Raw genomic sequence first — 18,968 nt, forward strand, 5'->3', positions numbered from 1 at the left:
TACCCAACAGACAGAGGGCAACAGTTTAAGTAGGTGGACTTAACTTTTCTTTCAAAGAAGTAATTGACAAGATGCACATTGCTCACCCTTAAACTGTCAGTAAAGTAACCAAGTAGACCTCAGGGCAGCAAAGCCAGACAGCAATTGTGCGCAAGCTTATGGACAATTATTCCAGTTGAACCTTATGTTTTCAGACACTGCAGCAGAGATGAGTAAATAACTTGCCAAACTAAAAAACAACCAAACCTTCACTCATTTCTAAAATTATATTAGAAACCCCCCCCCCTTTTTTTTTTTTTTAAACAAGAACAGTCAATCACAAGAAAAGAAAAATCAAACAGCAACCAAAGAGAGACATTGACAACAAATAGAATCATAAGGCTCGAAGGGATTTTGAGAGGTCATCTAGTCCAGTCCCCTGCACTCATGGCAGGACTAAGTAATATCTAGACCGTCCCTGACAGGTGTTTGTCTAACCTGCTCTTAAAAATTTCCAATGATGGACATCTCACAACCTCTTTAGGCAATTTATTTCAGTGACTAACCACCCTGACCGTTAGGAAGTTTTTCCTAATGTCCAGCCTAAACCTCCCTTGCTGCAGTTTAAGCCCATTGCTTCTTGTCCTGTCTTCAGAGGTTAAGGACAACAATTTTTCTCCCTCCTTGTAACAATCTTTTATGTACTTGAAAGCTGTTATGTCCCCCTCAGTCTTCTCTTCTCCAGGCTAAACAAACCCAGTTCTTTCAGTCTTGCCTCAGAGGTTATGTTTTCTAGACCTTTAATCATTTTTGTTGTTCTTCTCTGGACTTTCTCCAATTTGTCCACATCTTTCCTGAAATGTGGCGCCCAGAACTGTATACAATACTCCAGTTGAGGCCTAATCAGCAAGTAGAGCGGAAGAATTACTACTCGTGTCTTACAACACTCCTACTAATACAACCCAGAATCATGTTCACTTTTTTTGCAACAGCATTACACTGTTGACTCATATTTAGTTTGTGGTCCACTCTGACCTGCAGTACTCCTTCCTAGGTAGTCATTTCCCATTTTCTATGTGTGCAACTGATTGTTTCTTCCTAAGTGGAGTACTTTACATTTGTTCTTATTGAATTTCATCCTATTTACCTCAGACCAATTCTCCAGTTTGTCCAGATCATTCTGAATTATAATACTATCCTCCAAAGCACTTGCAACCCCTTCCATCTTGGTATCGTCCGCAAACTTAATAAGTGTACTCTCTATGCCATTATCTAAATCACTGATGAAAATATTGACCAGAACCAGACCCAGAACTGATCCCCGCAGATCTCCACTCGTTATGCCCTTCCAGCATGACTGTGAACCATTGATGACTACTCTCTGGGAATAGTTTTCCAACCAGTTTTGCACCCACCTTATAGTAGCTCCATCTAGGTTGTATTTCTCTAGTTTGTTTAAGAGAAGGTCATGCGGGTCAGTAACAAAAGCCTTACTAAAGTCAAGATATACTACATCTACTGCCTCCCACCCAATCCACAAGGCTTGTTACCCTGTCAAAGAAAGCTATCAGGTTGGTTTGACGTGATTTGTTCTTGACAAATCCATGCTGACTGTTACTTATTACCCTATTATCTTCTGGATGTTTGCAAATTGATTGCTTAATTATTTGCTCCATTATCTTTCCAGGATACAGAAGTTAAGCTGATTGGTCTGTAATTCCCCAGGTTGTCCTTATTTCCCTTTTTGTAGATGGGCACTATATTTGCCCTTTTCCAGGCTTTTGGAATCTCTCCTGTCTTCCAAGACTTTTCAAAGATGGCTCAGATATCTCCTCAGTCAGCTCCTTGAGTATTCTAGGATGCATTTCATCAGGCCCTGGTGACTTGAAGACATCTAACTCGTCTAAATAATTTTTAACTTGTTCTTTCCCTATTTTAGCTTCTGATCCTGCCTCATTTTCACTGGCATTCACTATGTTAGATGTCCAATTGTCACCAACCTTCTTGGTAAAAACCAAAAAAATTCATTTAGCACCCCTGCCATTTCCGCATTTTCTGTTATTGTTTCCCCGCCACCCCCATTGGGTAACGGACCTACCCTGTCCTTGGTCTTCCTCTTGCTCCTAATGTATTTGTAGAATGTTTTCTTGTTATCCTTTATGGCTCTAGCTAGTTTAATCTCATTTTATGCCTTGGCCTTTCTAATTTTGTCCCTGCATACTTGTGTTATTTGTTTATATTCATCCTTTGTAATTTGACCTAGTTTCCACTTTTTGTAGGACTCTTTTTTGACTTTTAGATCACTTAAGATCTCCTGGTTAAGCCAGGGTGGTCTCTTGCCACACTTCCTGTCTTTCTTATGCAATGGGATAGTTTGCTCTCGTGCCCTTAATAAAGTCTCTTTGAAAAACTGCCAACTGTCTTCAATTTTTTTTTCTCTTAGACTTGCTACAACACCTTGGTCTTGCAACACTTATGCAAGTTTCATGTCCACACGCAACAGTCTTCCAAGACATTCTACAAGCATTGGTGTCAAACTCTGGGTCAAGGTCTTCAACTCAAGCCAGGCTCAATCAGTGCTCTCTACATTGGCCTCTTCAGAGCATGGATGGGAAGCAGCAAGCGTAGTATCTGTACCAGTTGAGCTGACCCTACGAACTCCATCTCAGCATGCACTGTCCTGTTTTTAGAAGTTACCTAAAAGCCCCTAAATACAAAAAGACTGCTGAGTAATATAGGTGCTTCAGGAGTCCCAGAATAGCATACCCACAAATGCAGCATGTATGGACCTGACCAAATTTCTCTGTCAAAAAACAGTGTTGCTGCATGGACACCTTAAAGTTAACTGTTGCAAGGACAAGCAGGGCAATCCACCATTTCATGCAATCAGAGCCTCTGCAACTGCTTCGTGTCTGAATGTAACATCCCCACAATGGCAGGCTCATTGCAGAGACTACCAGGGAGAGGTTATGGTGTCACAATGCTACCACAACCTCCCTTCCACCCAGGGAACCAGCAAAGGGCCAGGTTGACACAAAAAGTGAGCAAGGTCACTGTGACATGACCATGTTAAGCAGGGCAATGTGCTGGTTCAGCCTCTCCCCTCCTCTACATCTTCCACTGGCCAGATTCCTATAAAATCCCCAGAGGAAGCTGCAGTTGCCCTACCTCAGAGGCATCTCTAAGAGGAAGCAGCAGTAAGGACTTCAAACTCCCACCCATCCACATTCAAAAATACAAGACTTTATGGTTCAGGTAGCTGCAGTTTCCAGTTTGCACCTCCCTGCTCCAACTGAGGTGAACCTGACCTCAAGTCACTAAAAGATCTTTAAGCAGAATTGTATTTATCCTTGATCTAAGATCCAGTTTCCTACAGGCTGTTTTTCCAGTACAGGCACGAGTTACATCTAAGAATTTTTCCATTGGTTCACGGAAGAGGAGTATTTCCTTGTAGGAAAAGCAAAGCTGTAAAACATGAATGGTGTCACTTGCTACAAGAAAGGAAAATGCACACTAAAGAGCAGAAAGGATGAGTGGTGAACCGTGGAGTGAAAGAAGAAGAAATATAATTTATAAAAAAGCAAGCAAAAACTAGCACCACTTAAATGGCTTGTGTTAAAAAAGTGTGCAACCAAAAAAGTACCACCAAACAGGTAGAATCAACAGCTAGAGAAATACAAACTTGAGTAGACTCTGTTAGTAGCATGTGGCATCCTTACCAATGTTGCCACAAAAGCAGGGATAGACAGAGGCAGTTTTTAACCAATACATTGTTTTTACCACCCCGTGAAAAATTAGTCCCAATTGAAGGCATTTTCTATTTATAAAAAACTGTTTCATTAAGGCACACCGCATTACACTTCATTTTAGTTACATATTCAAATTGTGGTTAAATAAGGCAGTAGATTCGTGGGTTTATTTGTACAGCCCTAAATTAACGTAAAATGGCAGTGGCTGTAATACTAATATATGTAATTATTATACTGAACATCAGAATGTCTGTATATATTTTGGTTTGGTATTTTCCTGCTCAAGTTTGTATATATGTCATGACTCATATTTCCATTTTCTATATTATATAAATAAAAGTAAAAAATATCTGATTATATAAACATGACAGGAGTGCAAAGGTGTAGGCCTGAAGCATTAAGTAATCAGAAGCGTGCAGAATTGGAGACTACTGGTCCAGGCCCACCATAGCAGAAGACTAACTTTGATGTAGTGGATGGACAGAGCCTATTCTTCAGTTTTGAATGGATGTAGCCAAAGATTGAAAAGATTTGTTCTGTGCCTGTTGAACACTGATGTTATTTTTTCCCCCATTTCCCCATTTAAGCCAGGTGTAACCTGGTATTTACCAGCATCCTGTCCTAAACTAATTTTTCCTGGGAAATTGCCAACACTGCACAAGAATTCCATGGTTTTGTGTCAACCAAAAAGAAATGGAGCCCTAGAAATTTCTATAAATGACCATGTGCCTGGCCTGAAGTAACACAATGTTATTCATACCCAATGGTGTCCTGCCACTGAAATAAATACAATATAGAAACAATATGCTAAAAACTCTATCAATGCTGTCTCAAAAGAAGAGAGAAAACAGAAAATAGAGCGGGGGGAAAAATGCAACCTTCAGGTGACCAGCTAAGTGTAATGTAAACAAAGAAGAGTCTGGAAGCAGAGGAACAAGAAACCCTGTTATATCAACCCTACTAGCTCACTCTTCTATGCAATTAGATGGGGGGGCAGGGGAAAGAATTTCTGCATTAGAGTCCTAATTCAGCAAAGCTCTGAAGCACATGTTTATCTTTAAAGTATGTGCTGCATATGCTTAAATGCTCTGCTAAATAGGAATGATTTCCTGAATGTGGGCCAAATCACCTCACCATTTCTGTGACATCAGTAATGTTAGCCCCCTCCTTGGATTTATACAATCACATGCTAGCACAAAAAATAAACCAACCAAAACCTATTCAACTTGACATTTCATTTCACTAATAGGGTGTGCAGTTATCTTTCATTTTTCTGACAAATTAATGCTCACAATTCAAACATTTGAGGATTGCTAAAAACAGCTATTGCTTGTAAAGGGCCTAATTCTACCATTATTGCATTGATGGTACCTTGCTCAGCAAACAGTTCCACTGAAAGCAGCAAGACAACATGAGGAGCAGTGGTAGAAACAGGCCCTGAACAAGCTCAACTCATTACTGTTGAGTTTTGCCAGCTCTGTGATATAGGGAAACCTACACAGACACATATTTCATTTGTAAGGAACTTAAATAAAATATGTAAACTTTGCATTTGTCATATGTTACACAACTGCCAAACCTTATTAAAAACTTGCTTAATAATAATCTGATATTTAAATACATACATAATAGGTAACCTACTAAATCTAGTTCTTCAGCATGACCTGCTTTGAGGGATGGCTAATGAGATTAGAGGGCCTTTCGCATGTAGGGTGACAATCTGACTTTGCTCCCGACTGGAAGGTGTTACCATGGGTTGGCTGTTTAGTGACTTACTGAATGAGTTGGTGGTCTCAGTCTGATCCTTAATAGGAAGATGTCTCCAAGACAAAACCACCACAGTCATTGTCTCTCATGGGCAATTTTGCTGGCTGACTTAGGAAAGAGACAAGAGTCTGAGTGGGAATGAAACCTGAACCCTTTCACCACTTCAGGATGGAACTTGGAGAAAAGAGCAGGAAAACACAGCCCAGGGATCCATAAACAGCTAGCACTGCATCTAGTCTACGGAGGGAGGATTTCCAATCTCTCTTGGCTATTAATATGGCAGTGCATATTTAAGAACTTCAGCTGCTAAGTGTTCCCCCTTTCTATGTTTCTCCAAACAAACCCATCCACCTGCATTGGCTCACCCTCCTCCCCATGCCCCCGATCATTCACTTACTTAGCCATCCCACGCTGGGGCTGCGCTGCACTCGGATTTCATCATCCAATGTGCGGGTTGCTAGGCAGGGCACAGAACTCTCAAGTGGGCTGCGTGCTTTAGTGTTGCAGGAAGAAAACAGAGCAGGAGACAAGAGCGGCAGCGAGGAGGAGGAAGAGAGCAAAGTTAAGATGTTTAAAAAAAAAAAAAAAAAAAGCGAAAGCAATTGCACAAGCAAGTTAGGAAAGACAGTGTTTGAACATTCACATTGTTACACACCCAAACCCCACTCTTCAGCACTTGGTTACCGTGTCTTGTAGGTTAACACATACTGATCAACATTTGTAAGTCTGTGTGCCTAAAGTTAGGCATCTAAATCCAAATTCAGCTACCTAAATAGAAGTAGCCTGAATTATAGAAGCGCTGAGTCCCAGCTCCCAGTGGAATCAATAGGAGCTGCAAGTGGCTAGCACCTTTGAAAAAATCAGCTCACTTCTCTTTAGGAGCCCAGCTTTGAAAATCTTGGCCACTGCACCTAGCCAGATATATACCAAATAGTGTTCTGTAAATATACTCCATTTTATAGCACTTTAAATAACGCAAATGACTAAATCTCCTGCTCTTTTCAAATATTACTTCAAAACATCTCTTTTCTTCCTTAATATCTTTCTCTATGCTGTTATTTAACTTTGCGCCTGTATTATTCAACTCTGTACAGAGACTCAGGACACAGGGTATAGGAAAGACACTATACAAAAGAAAGCTGTATTGTACTGTACAATAAAACATTTAAAGAGAAAAAATGTTCCATCATCAACATCCGTCATTCTTTGCAGTATTCTTGAACACATTCTAGCCTATAAGAAGCAGTACAATCAACGTGGTTATTTTAAACACTTCTACTTGCAAACTACTTGTGTGCCAGCTCAGAGAAAAACTGCCTAACTCAGTTTCCTCCTCCTGGCAACCCTCTACATAATGTGCACTAGATATTTAAAAAATATACACACAATTCACACAGTTCTTTGTAACATGACATTATTTATTAAGCAGAAACAGGCACCCCCCTGCCCAATTTTCTATTGCCCTTTTTCTGCTCATTTTAACTGAGATTTACTCATTTATCTGGCAAGTTATTGGCTCTCATAGCGTCGTTATTTCAGATTTGGACAAGAAGGAACACTAGTCCTCTAAATAATGGCTACAATTCCTAGTGCATTGCACTTTTCAGCTTCAAAAACACTGGTGAGCATTTTCTAACTAATCCTCATGTGCCTGTGTAATGCATTTTACATATTGGCAAACTGTCTCATTTTATACACTGGCAAACTAAGACAGGCTTGTGCCAGGGCACACAGAGTCAGTGTCAGAGCAGGGATTAAAAACTCGGGAGTCCTTGTCTTCTAGTCCTGTGCGCGGCTCATACATTAACTAGATGTTCAAAAGCCTCTAAAATGTCAAGACTAGAATTCCTTGCCAAATGGCCAAAGATTGGTTGTGAAATCCAATGCCGATACTGTTTATTGCTCTGTCTTTCTTGATAATGCCATATTCAGTGATCAGAAAGGGAACATTAGAATTAACACGAAGAACACTCAAAGTCAGCTTAGCAAAACGAGATGCAGGGTGGATACGAACATTTCAAACCTAAACATTTTTATGCTATGGCTGAAATTATTGTACATCTTATGAAGAGAAATGAAGGACAGTGCCTTTGCAAGAGCAACTTTTGGTAGCTCCAGCCAACAAGATCCAAGTGCAGAGCTTTTGCCTTGTCTGCTTTTGATCATTATCTGTCTCTCACTGAAGCAATAGAGTACTTGAAATGAAAAGTCCACCTTTACCCTCCTCCATCAAAATACAGAGAAAATCATTATGATTTGCATGGCCTTCTTCATATCAGTGGATCCAATCAAAGCAAAATGATTTCTGGGGGAAGATCATCTTGTATACAGTGTTAGCTGGGCAAGACCAAGTCTCAACCCTAATTACACATTTATAAATAAAAGCATTTATTGCATACCTTTGCCATTGAAAGATTTTAAACTTCAACAGTGTTTTGGCCAATTTAATCATCACTTTGTCTTTTTAAAGGCAGTAATTAAACAAATCAGTTGGGAACAGAATAACTGTGCCAGCACCTGTAATGGAGAGAGGGTCATCCTGGGTGAGTTTTTCAAAAGGAACAAAGGGGTAGCCAGCTGCCACAGAAAGTCTATGGGAGGTGGGTGCTTAACTCCCATTTGTGCCTTTCAAAATCTCCCCCTCTTACAATGCTGAATTTTACATACATTTCACAAATCTCTAAGTAATTTTAATGAAAGCAAATATGAAAACGGATTTGAAAAACACAGCCATGGTCTTTCCCAAACTATTTGTGCATTACATCAAATTGTAACAAACCCATATTCTGCAATTTAGAAATATCATGGTCACCAGGGGGCCTAGAACCCAGATTCTTTAACTCCAAACAGATAAGGCTCTACCACCTGAGCTGCAGGAGATTATCCATGAGACAGCAGCAATAGAAGAAATTGTTACCCTGGACTGGCTAGCCCACAGAGAAGCTGACAAACACAGTGAGTGAGATGCTTCTTAGGAGTTATCCAATTGGGACTTCATGATGCACTTTATAAAGTGTAAGTGCAATAACTTATCTTAACTAACTTAAGAGTTAAGAATTATAAAACTTCTGTTTAAGTTTTCCTACTGTGTAAGATATACAGAACTTCCTAGAATACTTCCCCACAAACGAACTCATGATTCTGACATGATCAAAACCAGATAAACCAATGTTATATATAATAATAACCTAATGAAAGGAAGGAAGGAAGCCTGAGCATGTCAACGATTGTAATATCACCAACACCTTTGTTACAATATGCAAGTGTTTGCAGTGCTGAGTCCCTCTTAGCTTTATTACATTAGTGATTTTGCTACCTCAATGTGAATATAAACAAATAATCCATTTCGCTGTTTCGTTTCTAATAATTATTTCTATATTCCTTGTTTTTCTTGCTACCTTTGATAGCATATAAATTCAAGTGCCTTAATCCTAAACCTGCTCATGCTCTTGTCCTAAAAGAATAAAAAGTAAGTTTTTTAAAAAGTTAACTCTTTTCCAGATTAAATGAGTTATGGGATGCTAAGTATTTGTGACAAAAATCTTCATACCATTTAACAGTTCAAATAAGACAAATCATTTGTAATTCTAGACATGTGACAATTAAAGGAGAATTACATTACAGTTGTTTAATGACAAAAAAGCTCTTTAAACAACAAAAAATGGTAATAAACCTAGAAGAGGCTTTACCTTCAAGTTTTTATTGTTCTTCCCCCTTTTAGAGTATTAAGTGACCTAATAATAACAGAAGAAGGTGAAACTTCTCAGCCTAATTTTATTTACCAAGACAAACAAAGGGCAAAAAGGGTAACAGGTAAATTTCATTTTCAAAATTATTTCCATTTTAACAATGATTTTTTTAAAAAGATATATTACTCTCCTCCTGACAGTGTCCCATTAACTATATAAGAGTTCACTGTTAGAACTAGCAGGGATTAACAAGAATAGATGATTATCTTGCAAACACACCTGAATAATTTCATGCATGGTCCATGGAGGACAACAATGACTCACACATATGTTTGCAAGATCAAGGCCACAGCATAATGATATGTAAAGATAACACAGAAGTGGAGCTGCAGCTCAGTAGCATACTGGGAATTATTAAATCACTAGGATGAATCGTAATTGTTAATGTAGTCCTTACTCTCACAAGATAATAAACGTTCTATAAACCACTGCTCTGCTCTAAATATTTACTGTAAGTATGCAGGCCTTGTGAGCAGAAAGAAATATTTTAAAATGCAACTTACATGAATGAGCTTTTAATAAGTTCCTAAATTAAAGTGTTAAAGTAGGGGAGAAAGAAGTCGGGAATCCTGGTCAACTGTAAAGTATTACTACTTCACACATAGTTGAAAAGAGGGCCGGTTCTTAATGGAAAGCCAGATAAATTCCATTCGACTGCCAAATGAAATATATACAATTGAATCTGTAATCTGCTTTCCTGAAGAGAAGAACCATTGTGGACTGATGAACTGGATGTTTTTTTTAGGCATAAATGTAGAAAAGCATCCCTATTAAGGAAAGCATTTAAGCATATTCATAAGTGCCTTCCAATATAGGGAAGATGTGCTTATGTGCCTTTTCTCAGTGAAGATGCAAGAAAACACCAAGGATACAGCATCAAACAAACATACAGTAGACCCTCCCTAATCTGCACTAACAGGTTCAGTGCGTAAGAGTGCCCAGGCAACACTGGAAAAGTTTGTAGATTGGCAACTCTTGGGGGTGAGGATTATAGTTATTCTAGCCCTTGTTTCAGGCCATTGCCAAGGGCTTCGGGAGCACAATTTTAACCAGGCTGGCTCTGGCACAGAATCTCACTGGTATGTGCTGGCCCCCAACTCCATTTTCATTGTGCAATGTGCACTTCCATTTTGCCTAAAGGGCAGGTTAGGCGAGGTGCTACTGTATAAAAAAATCAGTGAGCAGTTGGGTCTCACCATGCACTGAGACATCAAGGTTGGCCTTACTTGAGCAGCTATTTATTCTGAATGGAAACAACTCTCAAACACCACATTCTACAAGCCACTACTGTCCGATCCCACTGAGGAATACCAAAAGAAACTAAAACATCTACTTAATAAACTCCCTAAAGAAACACAGGAACAAATCTACACAGACACACACCCTGAGCTCCGACCAGGGTTATTCTATCTGCTACCCAAGATCCACAAACCTGGGAATCCTGGACGCCCTATCATCTCAGGCATTGGCACTCTCACTACAGGTCTATCTGGCTATCTGGACTCTCTCCTCAGGCTCTATGCCACCAGCACTCCTAGTTATCTTCGTGATACCACTGACTTCCTGAGAAAACTACAACCCATCAGTGATCTCCCAGAAAATACCATCCTAGCCACTATAGATGTAGAAGCTCTCTACACTAACATTCCACATAAAGATGGACTTCAAGACATCAAAAACACTATCCCAGATGATCATATGTCACACCTCACAATTGAACTTTGTGACTTTGTCCTGACCCACAACTACTTCAGATTTGGAGCCAATCTATACCTCCAAGTCAGTGGCACAGCTATGGGCACCTGCATGGCCCCACAGTATGCCAACATTTTTATGGCTGACCTCGAACAACGCTTCCTCAAAACTCGTCCCCTAACACCTCTTCTTTACCTACGCTACATTGATGACATTTTCATCATCTGGACCCACGGGAAAGAGTCCCTCGAAGATTTCCACCGGGATTTTAATAATTTCCATCCCACTATCAACCTCAGCCTGGACCAATCCACACAAGAAATCCACTTCCTGGACACTACAATAAAAATAAAGGATGAGCACATTAATACCACCCTATACCGAAAACCAACTGACCGCAATGCATATCTTCATGCCTCCAGCTTCCACCCTGGACACATTACACGATCCATTGTCTACAGCCAAACCTTAAGATACAACCGGATTTGCTCTGATCCCTTAGACAGAGACAAACACCTACAGGATCTCTATGAAACATTCCTAAAACTACAATACCCACCTGGAGAAGTAAAGAAACAAATTGACAGAGCCAGACGGGTACCCAGAAGTCACCTACTACAGGACAGACCCAACAAAGAAAACAACAGAACCCCACTGGTCACCACCTACAGTCCCCAGCTAAAATCTCTCCAGCACATCAATAAAGATCTACAACCTATCCTAGCAGATAATCCAACTCTCGCTCAGGCAGTGGGCGGCAGACCCATCCTGGCTTACAGACAGCCCCCCAACCTGAAGCAAATACTCACCAGCAACCATACACCCTACAGAAAGTCCAACCCAGGAACCTATCCCTGCAACAAACCCCATTGTCAGCTCTGCCCACACATCGTCTCTAATGACTTCATCACTGGTCCTAACCACATCAATCACACCATAAGGGGCTCATTCACCTGCATATCCACTAATGTTATATATGCCATCATGTGCCAGCAATGCCCCTCTGCCATGTACATTGGCCAAACTGGACTATCACTACGCACAAGGATAAATGTACACAAATCAGACATAAAAAATAACAACATCCATAAACCAGTGGGAGAACACTTTAATTCCCCAGGGCATTCTGTCTCTAACCTGAAAGTTGCTGTACTTCTCCAAAAAAACTCCAAAAACAGACTTCAAAGAGAAACTCCTGAGTTAGAAATGATCTGCAAACTTGACACATTCAAACTGGGTTTAAACAGAGACTTGGAGTGGCTGTCTCACTACCTAAGGTGAATTACTTTGCTCACCCATTCTCACCTCCTACTCAATGGTCGTCATTAGGTCTTAAGTACCGGACTCCACCTCCCCCATTGTTCTCAATGCACCTGGATATCTATAAGATGCCTCTGTGTTACCCATTTTCTGTATTATTGCATCTGAAGAAGAGAGCTGAAGTCTCTCAAAAGCTTATGTCTGCAAATATTAAATTTGTTAGTCTTTAAAGTGCCACAGATCTCTTGTTGTTTTTCCTCCCTTCTAAGTTATTGATTGCAACATGCACTATTAAAAATCTTTACTATATTTTTTCTATTTTTGTTTATAAAAATAACATTTCCAAAAAGGCTATTGGACATCCAGTGGCAGATGGACAAGTCACATTTTTTTTAAAAAGAGCATATTCATATACTGTCATTAAAATATTGTTTACTAAAGAAATTGATTTTCAGAAACAATTTAATAAGATTGGGTAACACGTTAAATCATGGGTTCTAAACACACATTAAAAAAATATTTATTGCACATTAAGTGCCAATAAGTTATGTACAATTTTGAGATTTAAGACATGTAGTATGTTACAAAATCTAGTTAAGCCTCATTAAATGTCTCACTTCATCAATTTTTAATGAAAATGTAATCATTGTATAAGCATAGCCAAATTAATTATGTATTTTGGCATTTCTATATGTTTAAAGGCCAAATTCTGCCTTCAGATGTACATGTGGAGCACCCATTCAAATCCACGGAGTGATGTATATGTATACAAAGCCACTTTTGGTTTTACTTTTTTTAATTAATTAAAGCATTACAAAATAATGATTATTATTATTATACTTAGTTTTTATATAAACTAAGTTTTCATCCTGAGATCTCAAAAGCACTTAAAAATAACTTAAAATTTATAACACTTCATTATTTAATTATTGCCCCCACTGTATAAATGGGGAAACTGAGGCACTGAACAATTAAGTGACTTGCCCAAGGTCACCCAACAGATCAGTGCCAGTGCCAGGAACATGACTAGGCCTCTTAAGTCCCAGTTCAGTGGAGCCACTGGTCTACAGTCCTCCTTCCAACACTAAAAAGAATGAAAAACTAGCCATTATACTGGTGACCCAACTTGCAACTTGAGTAAGAGTTGTTTTTAGCCTAAAAATTAATTTACACCAGGATGAGGCTTATGTAGTTATCCCTCATTCACACAAGTTCCAAAGTATATTAGCAATGTTTTTTAACTAGTTTTGACAAGAAATTCAGCTCTGTACAGTACATAGAGGAAGACACCATGACTGCCCCAAGGGCTTACAAACTAGGAGAGACAGAGAATTCAGTTAAGATATACAATACATGGCTGATCTGATAATGATTCAATCTCATAACATTGCAAGTTTTTTAAGTTGGTTTTTGTTTAATTGGGTTTTTTGTTAAACAGTTGGAGATTCTGGTAGTTAATCATCGAAGGGCTCAGCTGCAGAAGTGAAGGACTGAACAAAGAGCTGGCGCAGAAGAGGAGGAAAACTAACCATGTATATGGGGCAGTGTAAAAAAAGACAGGAAATGAAGTGTAGGAGAAGAATTCACATTCTATACAATGTACTTTTTTCTCCTTAAGCATCAATGAATCCCCTACCAGTTCTGAAGAGTCTCCAACCATAGCCATGTCACACACAGTAATATCAGATTATCACAAAGGTTTCTAGCACTCCTAACTGACACCACAGACTTAAACCTGTGGAATTAACTGACACTTGGAGGCCAGAATCAAATACTATGTGTGACACTGGGCCAGAAAGGGTTATGCCTGAACAGGCTGTAATGACACAAACTTGACCTTCAATAACATGCAGAAAGGAAATATAAATGGTAATTAGGACCATCAATGTAAATAACAAACTTTGAACTTATAGTGTTAAGAGTTTTGGAAATAAGTAATGGCTATGGATGTCTGTATTTATCTATAATCTTGTTAGTGATGATCAATGTAACCAAATTCTTCCTATCTGTCATTGTATTATGTTAATTTAGAAATCAAAAGATTATATTAACACTTAGCTGGAACTTGAATGTAATACTAATATTGTTTTTATTTCTCTTTGAAGTTTAAATAGTAACTATCTGTAAATGGCTCAAAATGGCTGATTACCTTCTGCTGATCAATGCTGCTAGTTATTGGTGTAGGAAATAGGAGATATTACTTCAAGGCTACAAGTAATTGCATATTATGCACCCTAGGATTACCTGCTGTGTTACCTGCAGTCAAGAAGATATCAATAACCTGTCTCTATGGCCCCAATCCTGTTCATTTTAGGACTGCTTATGCCTTGACAGGGAAGATTTGAATCACAAGTTTGAGATCCCAGCTTGCCTGGTCCACCCTGATATTTCTCATGGCAGTAATTATACAGACTCTATATATGGACTATAACCAGTGAAACTGACCCGAAAGAAACTTCTGCAACACAGTTTATCATCTCTACTCTGAAACTGACCTATAGATTTTATTCTTATCTGTATGTATATGAATTTTTAACCAATATTCTCTTTTCTTTTTAATAAATATTAGTTTAGTTAATAAACATTGGATTTAAGCATGTATTTGGATGACATCTGAAATATTCATTGACCTGGTTGGTAACATTTCCAGTCCTTTGGGATTGGTAGAACTTTTTTTACATGTGATGGACAAAAAGTTTCAGTAATTTCCATCGTATTTGACTTGGCTGTCTGGGTAGAAGCCAGCGGTCTGGATGGCTTTAAGGCTTCTGGACAGCCACCAAGGTGATTAGAAGCTGTTTGATGTTGGCTTGGTGAATCTAATTTTTTAGACATAGCCACCAGTATTTGGGAGTTTGCCTGCCCCATTCTTTACAATTTACCCTGAATTGAGCAATCTCAGCCCAGCTCCCCTAGAGGCCAACATCAGACTATGGCTGTATTATTTTTATTTGTAACTAATAAAAACATGTATATGATTATTATGTGAACTACAGTTGCACTTAAGAGGTCCCAAGCACATAGTAAGAGGTGGTCCCTGTCCCAAAGAGCTTATACCCTAAACAGTTATGTACATTAAGATAAGGGTAATCAGATCTCAGTGGTTGTCTGTGGAAACATAGGAATTAAGTTCCTTCAACTCAATGTACATTACACAGTAGGTTAGGCACGTGACCAGGAGTTTATATATCTGTCTCTGAAGCATCAGGTATAACAAGACACTTCTACCTGAAGTATAGGCCTGATCCAAAGCCCATTAAAATCAGTGCAAGTCCTTCCATTCACTTCAACAGCTTTCAGTCAGGCCTCATATTTTGCGATGGACCAACCAGTGGCTTGAACCTGGCAAATCCTACCATTCTTTCCTCTATATTTAAGTTTAGCATGAATATAACTTTCTGTACAATGCTGTTGGAACCACAGCCTCCTTTTTCACACTACCAAACTCTCATGTAGACAGTCTGAAAAAGTTTACACCCAAGACACACCCTTGATTGATTCTACTCCCCTTTATTTTCTCTGTTTGAATGCAGCTTTATTCAAGGCACTGGTATCCAATACATTATTTTATTATTGAAAGAAAGAAGTATATATTCTCTCTCTCTCTCTCTCTCTCACACACACACACACACACACACACACACACACGCGCGCACGCGCACGCGCGCGCCTAAAAAATAAAGGACAGTGTGAAAGAAGAATTGTTATTTAAGTAATAAAATATGACGGGGAAGATGCTAGCATGCATTGTGAGGCAGAATGCAGAAAACTGAGTGACTTTGCTGTCTTTAGTACAGTGATGTTACCAGACTTCCTGCTATTTTAAAACAGTAACTTGTAAATGTTCTTCATGCAACACTGAGTTAGTTTGCAAAATTCCAAACCATGATGAAGCTCTCTAATTGCCTTAATATGTTATTCTTGCTTTTCTGGACACTGTTTTCTAAGAGGTCAGCTTTAATAAGTGCAGATCTCAATGCACTTTTAGCTATGGAGTTGCTATCAATGCCTCCATAAACTGTATACACACACACACACACGTGCCTACAAATATACACATACAAAAACATACATAAAATACACACGCACACACACACACCTATATCTGTTTATATACCTACACACTTTTTCATGGGATGATTTTGTTTAAGATAAATAAAGCTTTATGGATATCAGCTTTAACCACACTGGACAATGGTCATAGTGTATTAAAAACTGCTTTTTACTATCTTATTTAGTCAGAGGTCTTGCTTTAAAGGGCTGTGTACACCTTCTATAAGAAAATTTAATATGCATAAAAATATTATTTATATTTTTATAAAATATCTATATTTATAAAAGATTAACTTTTTACACAACTAGCCTTTAGGGTCTAAAGTGCTTTTTTCTCCTGTATTTTTCCTTATACTGAATACATACACTGATCTTTATCCCCTCCGCCACATCATCTGAAAGTGTGTCACTGATTGTTTTACTCGGTGAGCCTCACGGATTGTTATATTCTGCTATCAGATGCCTAGCACTGTACCCCTCTCGCGTTCGCCCAGTTAGTCCAGTGAAGAGATGGATAGAGCAACCTGCCACAGCAACAGAGGCTTTCAGAGCCCATAACTGATGCATCATCAGTAGGGCCCACTAGACTCCATGTGTGTTAGAAAAAGCATGGTCATGAGATGGCAATGGAGTTAGTTTTGTGTGGGTTTCTTTCAAATGGAAGGCTACAGCCAAGTGGCCTCTGCATTACCATTATCAGGGTTGGTAAACATCCTACTTGCACTGGAGACGGTCTTCCCGATGTCAGCCAGAGAGCGTAGGTTGGATTTCTTGGTCTGGTGCCGGTGCTTCCTGAGCAGCGTGTAGGTGACCTTGTCCTTCATGTCTAGTTTCAACAGGCCTGTCTCAATCTGATTGTCAACAATCATCTCTGTTACGGAAAGAAATAAAGAGTGGGGTGGGCAGGAGAAAAATTACAAAGAGCAAAATTATTTTAGTTATTAGACTGCTAACTTCAGCTAAGTGTCTGGTTTCTTGAGTTCACTCTACTGTTTCCAGGGCTTTCCCTTCTCTTCCAACATTTTTTTCCTCTGATGCTAGACACAGCCTCACACATACACAGAGAAGGCTGCTAATGCATAACTGACTGCCTGTCTTAGGTACCTAGTGCCCATTAACATAGTCCAGTTTGAAGCAGAACAACCTCAATGTGAACTAGGTACCTTTTAGTGCACAGGAGCAAGGTCTACATGGGGCAGAGGACAACATGGTAAGGCACCCTACATGTCACAACCCTGTAGTCCAGCACCACATAGACATGCCCTTAACTATATTTAGCACTGTAATCACTTGAGTTCTAAATGCAAAATACAACACAACCTTTTCTTCTTCCCCTTCTCTTCCAATCCTCCTTCTACCTCCTGCTTCTCTGTTATTGTTAGCAGGCTTTTTATAAAAGAAAAAGGAAAAAAAGAGAGTTTTGCACTGGGGTCTCCTGTGGAAAGGGATGGACTATTTCATTTTAACCCCTTCCAGTAAGGTGCTCCACCATCTAAGATCCAGCACCACAAAAGCTCCTGCCTCTAGCTCTCAGAATGTCACTCCAGCATTTCTAATAGAGCTGGCTGAAATTTTTTTTTAACTTTGAAATAAAATACAAAAATAAAAATAAAGCACATGAAAATGTTCATGTTCCTCTGATTTTCAGCCAGCACTCATTTCTAGTTTCTGTGTACTTCACGAACAAAGCTGACTTGGAGGATCATGGATAATGAGGTGGCTGCCAAGGTAGTCTTAGCTTGGTTCACAACTATTGAGGGCCATGAAGATTAAGACCAAGACTTTAAATTGAACCCAAAAGGTAATATAGTCCCAGTGGAGAGCACAGAGCATTGATGAGAAGCACTCTCAATGACTATTTTTCTTAAGAGTCAGATTGTCACAGACAGTATCAATTTTCTTCTAACACCGGAAATGATGAACATGTGTATAAACAAGTGCAATTTCTTTTATTTTTAATGGTTTATTTGCAAGCTGAGGCTGGACAAATAATTGTATATCATCAGTGGCTCTGTATGCAAGTTATTAATAACTATAAATTCTTATTTGGGGAGCAAAGATAGTCTGCTCAGTGCTATCCAAAACACAGAGGAAGGCAGTCTTAATCCTGCACATAATCCTTACATATGCTTGACTTTAGGCAGTGAGTAATCTCACTGAAGTCTCACTGAAGTCAATGGAGAAAATAAGCATTGAGCTGTTCTAATAACAGGGCAAATTACATTGAAGTCAATGACTGGAGTCTAAGACAACACTTGACATCTGAAATTCCTCTTACCCGGCACTGTTAATCAGGATACTGTGGATACCTTCTTGCACGAGTTAATTAAAATTAAATTAATTAACTAAGAGGGTATATATGGCTCAAAGGAGTAGTATTGCCATACGGAGCCTGAATCCAAATCAGGACATTAGCAAGTAAAAGCTGATTCCAATTGATGACTATTTGGTGGCTTATAACCTGGTGATCACAGTACACTTGCGAATTTAAAGTAAGGACTGCTCCTTAGTTTAAAGGCCATTCCTTATTTGATGTCTAATATCCCACATCAAGTCGATATAGTACTTGCTTTGGCTCAGTTTTCAGCAATAATCATACATACATATACCCATTATTCCTGCCATTTTTCAGATAAGCCTTATCTACACAGGGGAAAAGCCTGGAATAACTAATGAAGAAGTGGATTAACCTTAAACTGCAAAAGGGCATTCTTAG

General features: G+C 39.1%; 1 protein-coding gene across 3 annotated transcripts in view; it reads right to left on the reverse strand.

Annotated features, from left to right (window-relative positions):
• Positions 1 to 18,968, reverse strand: part of SLC4A4 (solute carrier family 4 member 4) — a 260,171-nt gene that overhangs the window by 113,528 nt on the left and 127,675 nt on the right. Inside the window, exons 6-7 of one of the 3 annotated variants that reach the window (XM_067557015.1) lie at positions 16,944 to 17,123; positions 5,893 to 5,988 (exon numbers count right to left, since the gene is read on the reverse strand). In XM_067557015.1, coding sequence (XP_067413116.1) covers positions 5,893 to 5,988; positions 16,944 to 17,123 — 276 coding nt within the window. The remainder of the gene's footprint in view (positions 1 to 5,892; positions 5,989 to 16,943; positions 17,124 to 18,968) is intronic. The other 2 variants (XM_067557014.1, XM_067557013.1) reach the window with 2 other exon arrangements.

The sequence above is a fragment of the Emydura macquarii genome, unplaced genomic scaffold (genome assembly GCF_026122565.2).
Source record: "Emydura macquarii macquarii isolate MOO-44397 ecotype Brisbane River unplaced genomic scaffold, CSIRO-AGI_Emac_v2 contig_1790, whole genome shotgun sequence".
Lineage (NCBI taxonomy): Eukaryota > Metazoa > Chordata > Testudines > Chelidae > Emydura > Emydura macquarii.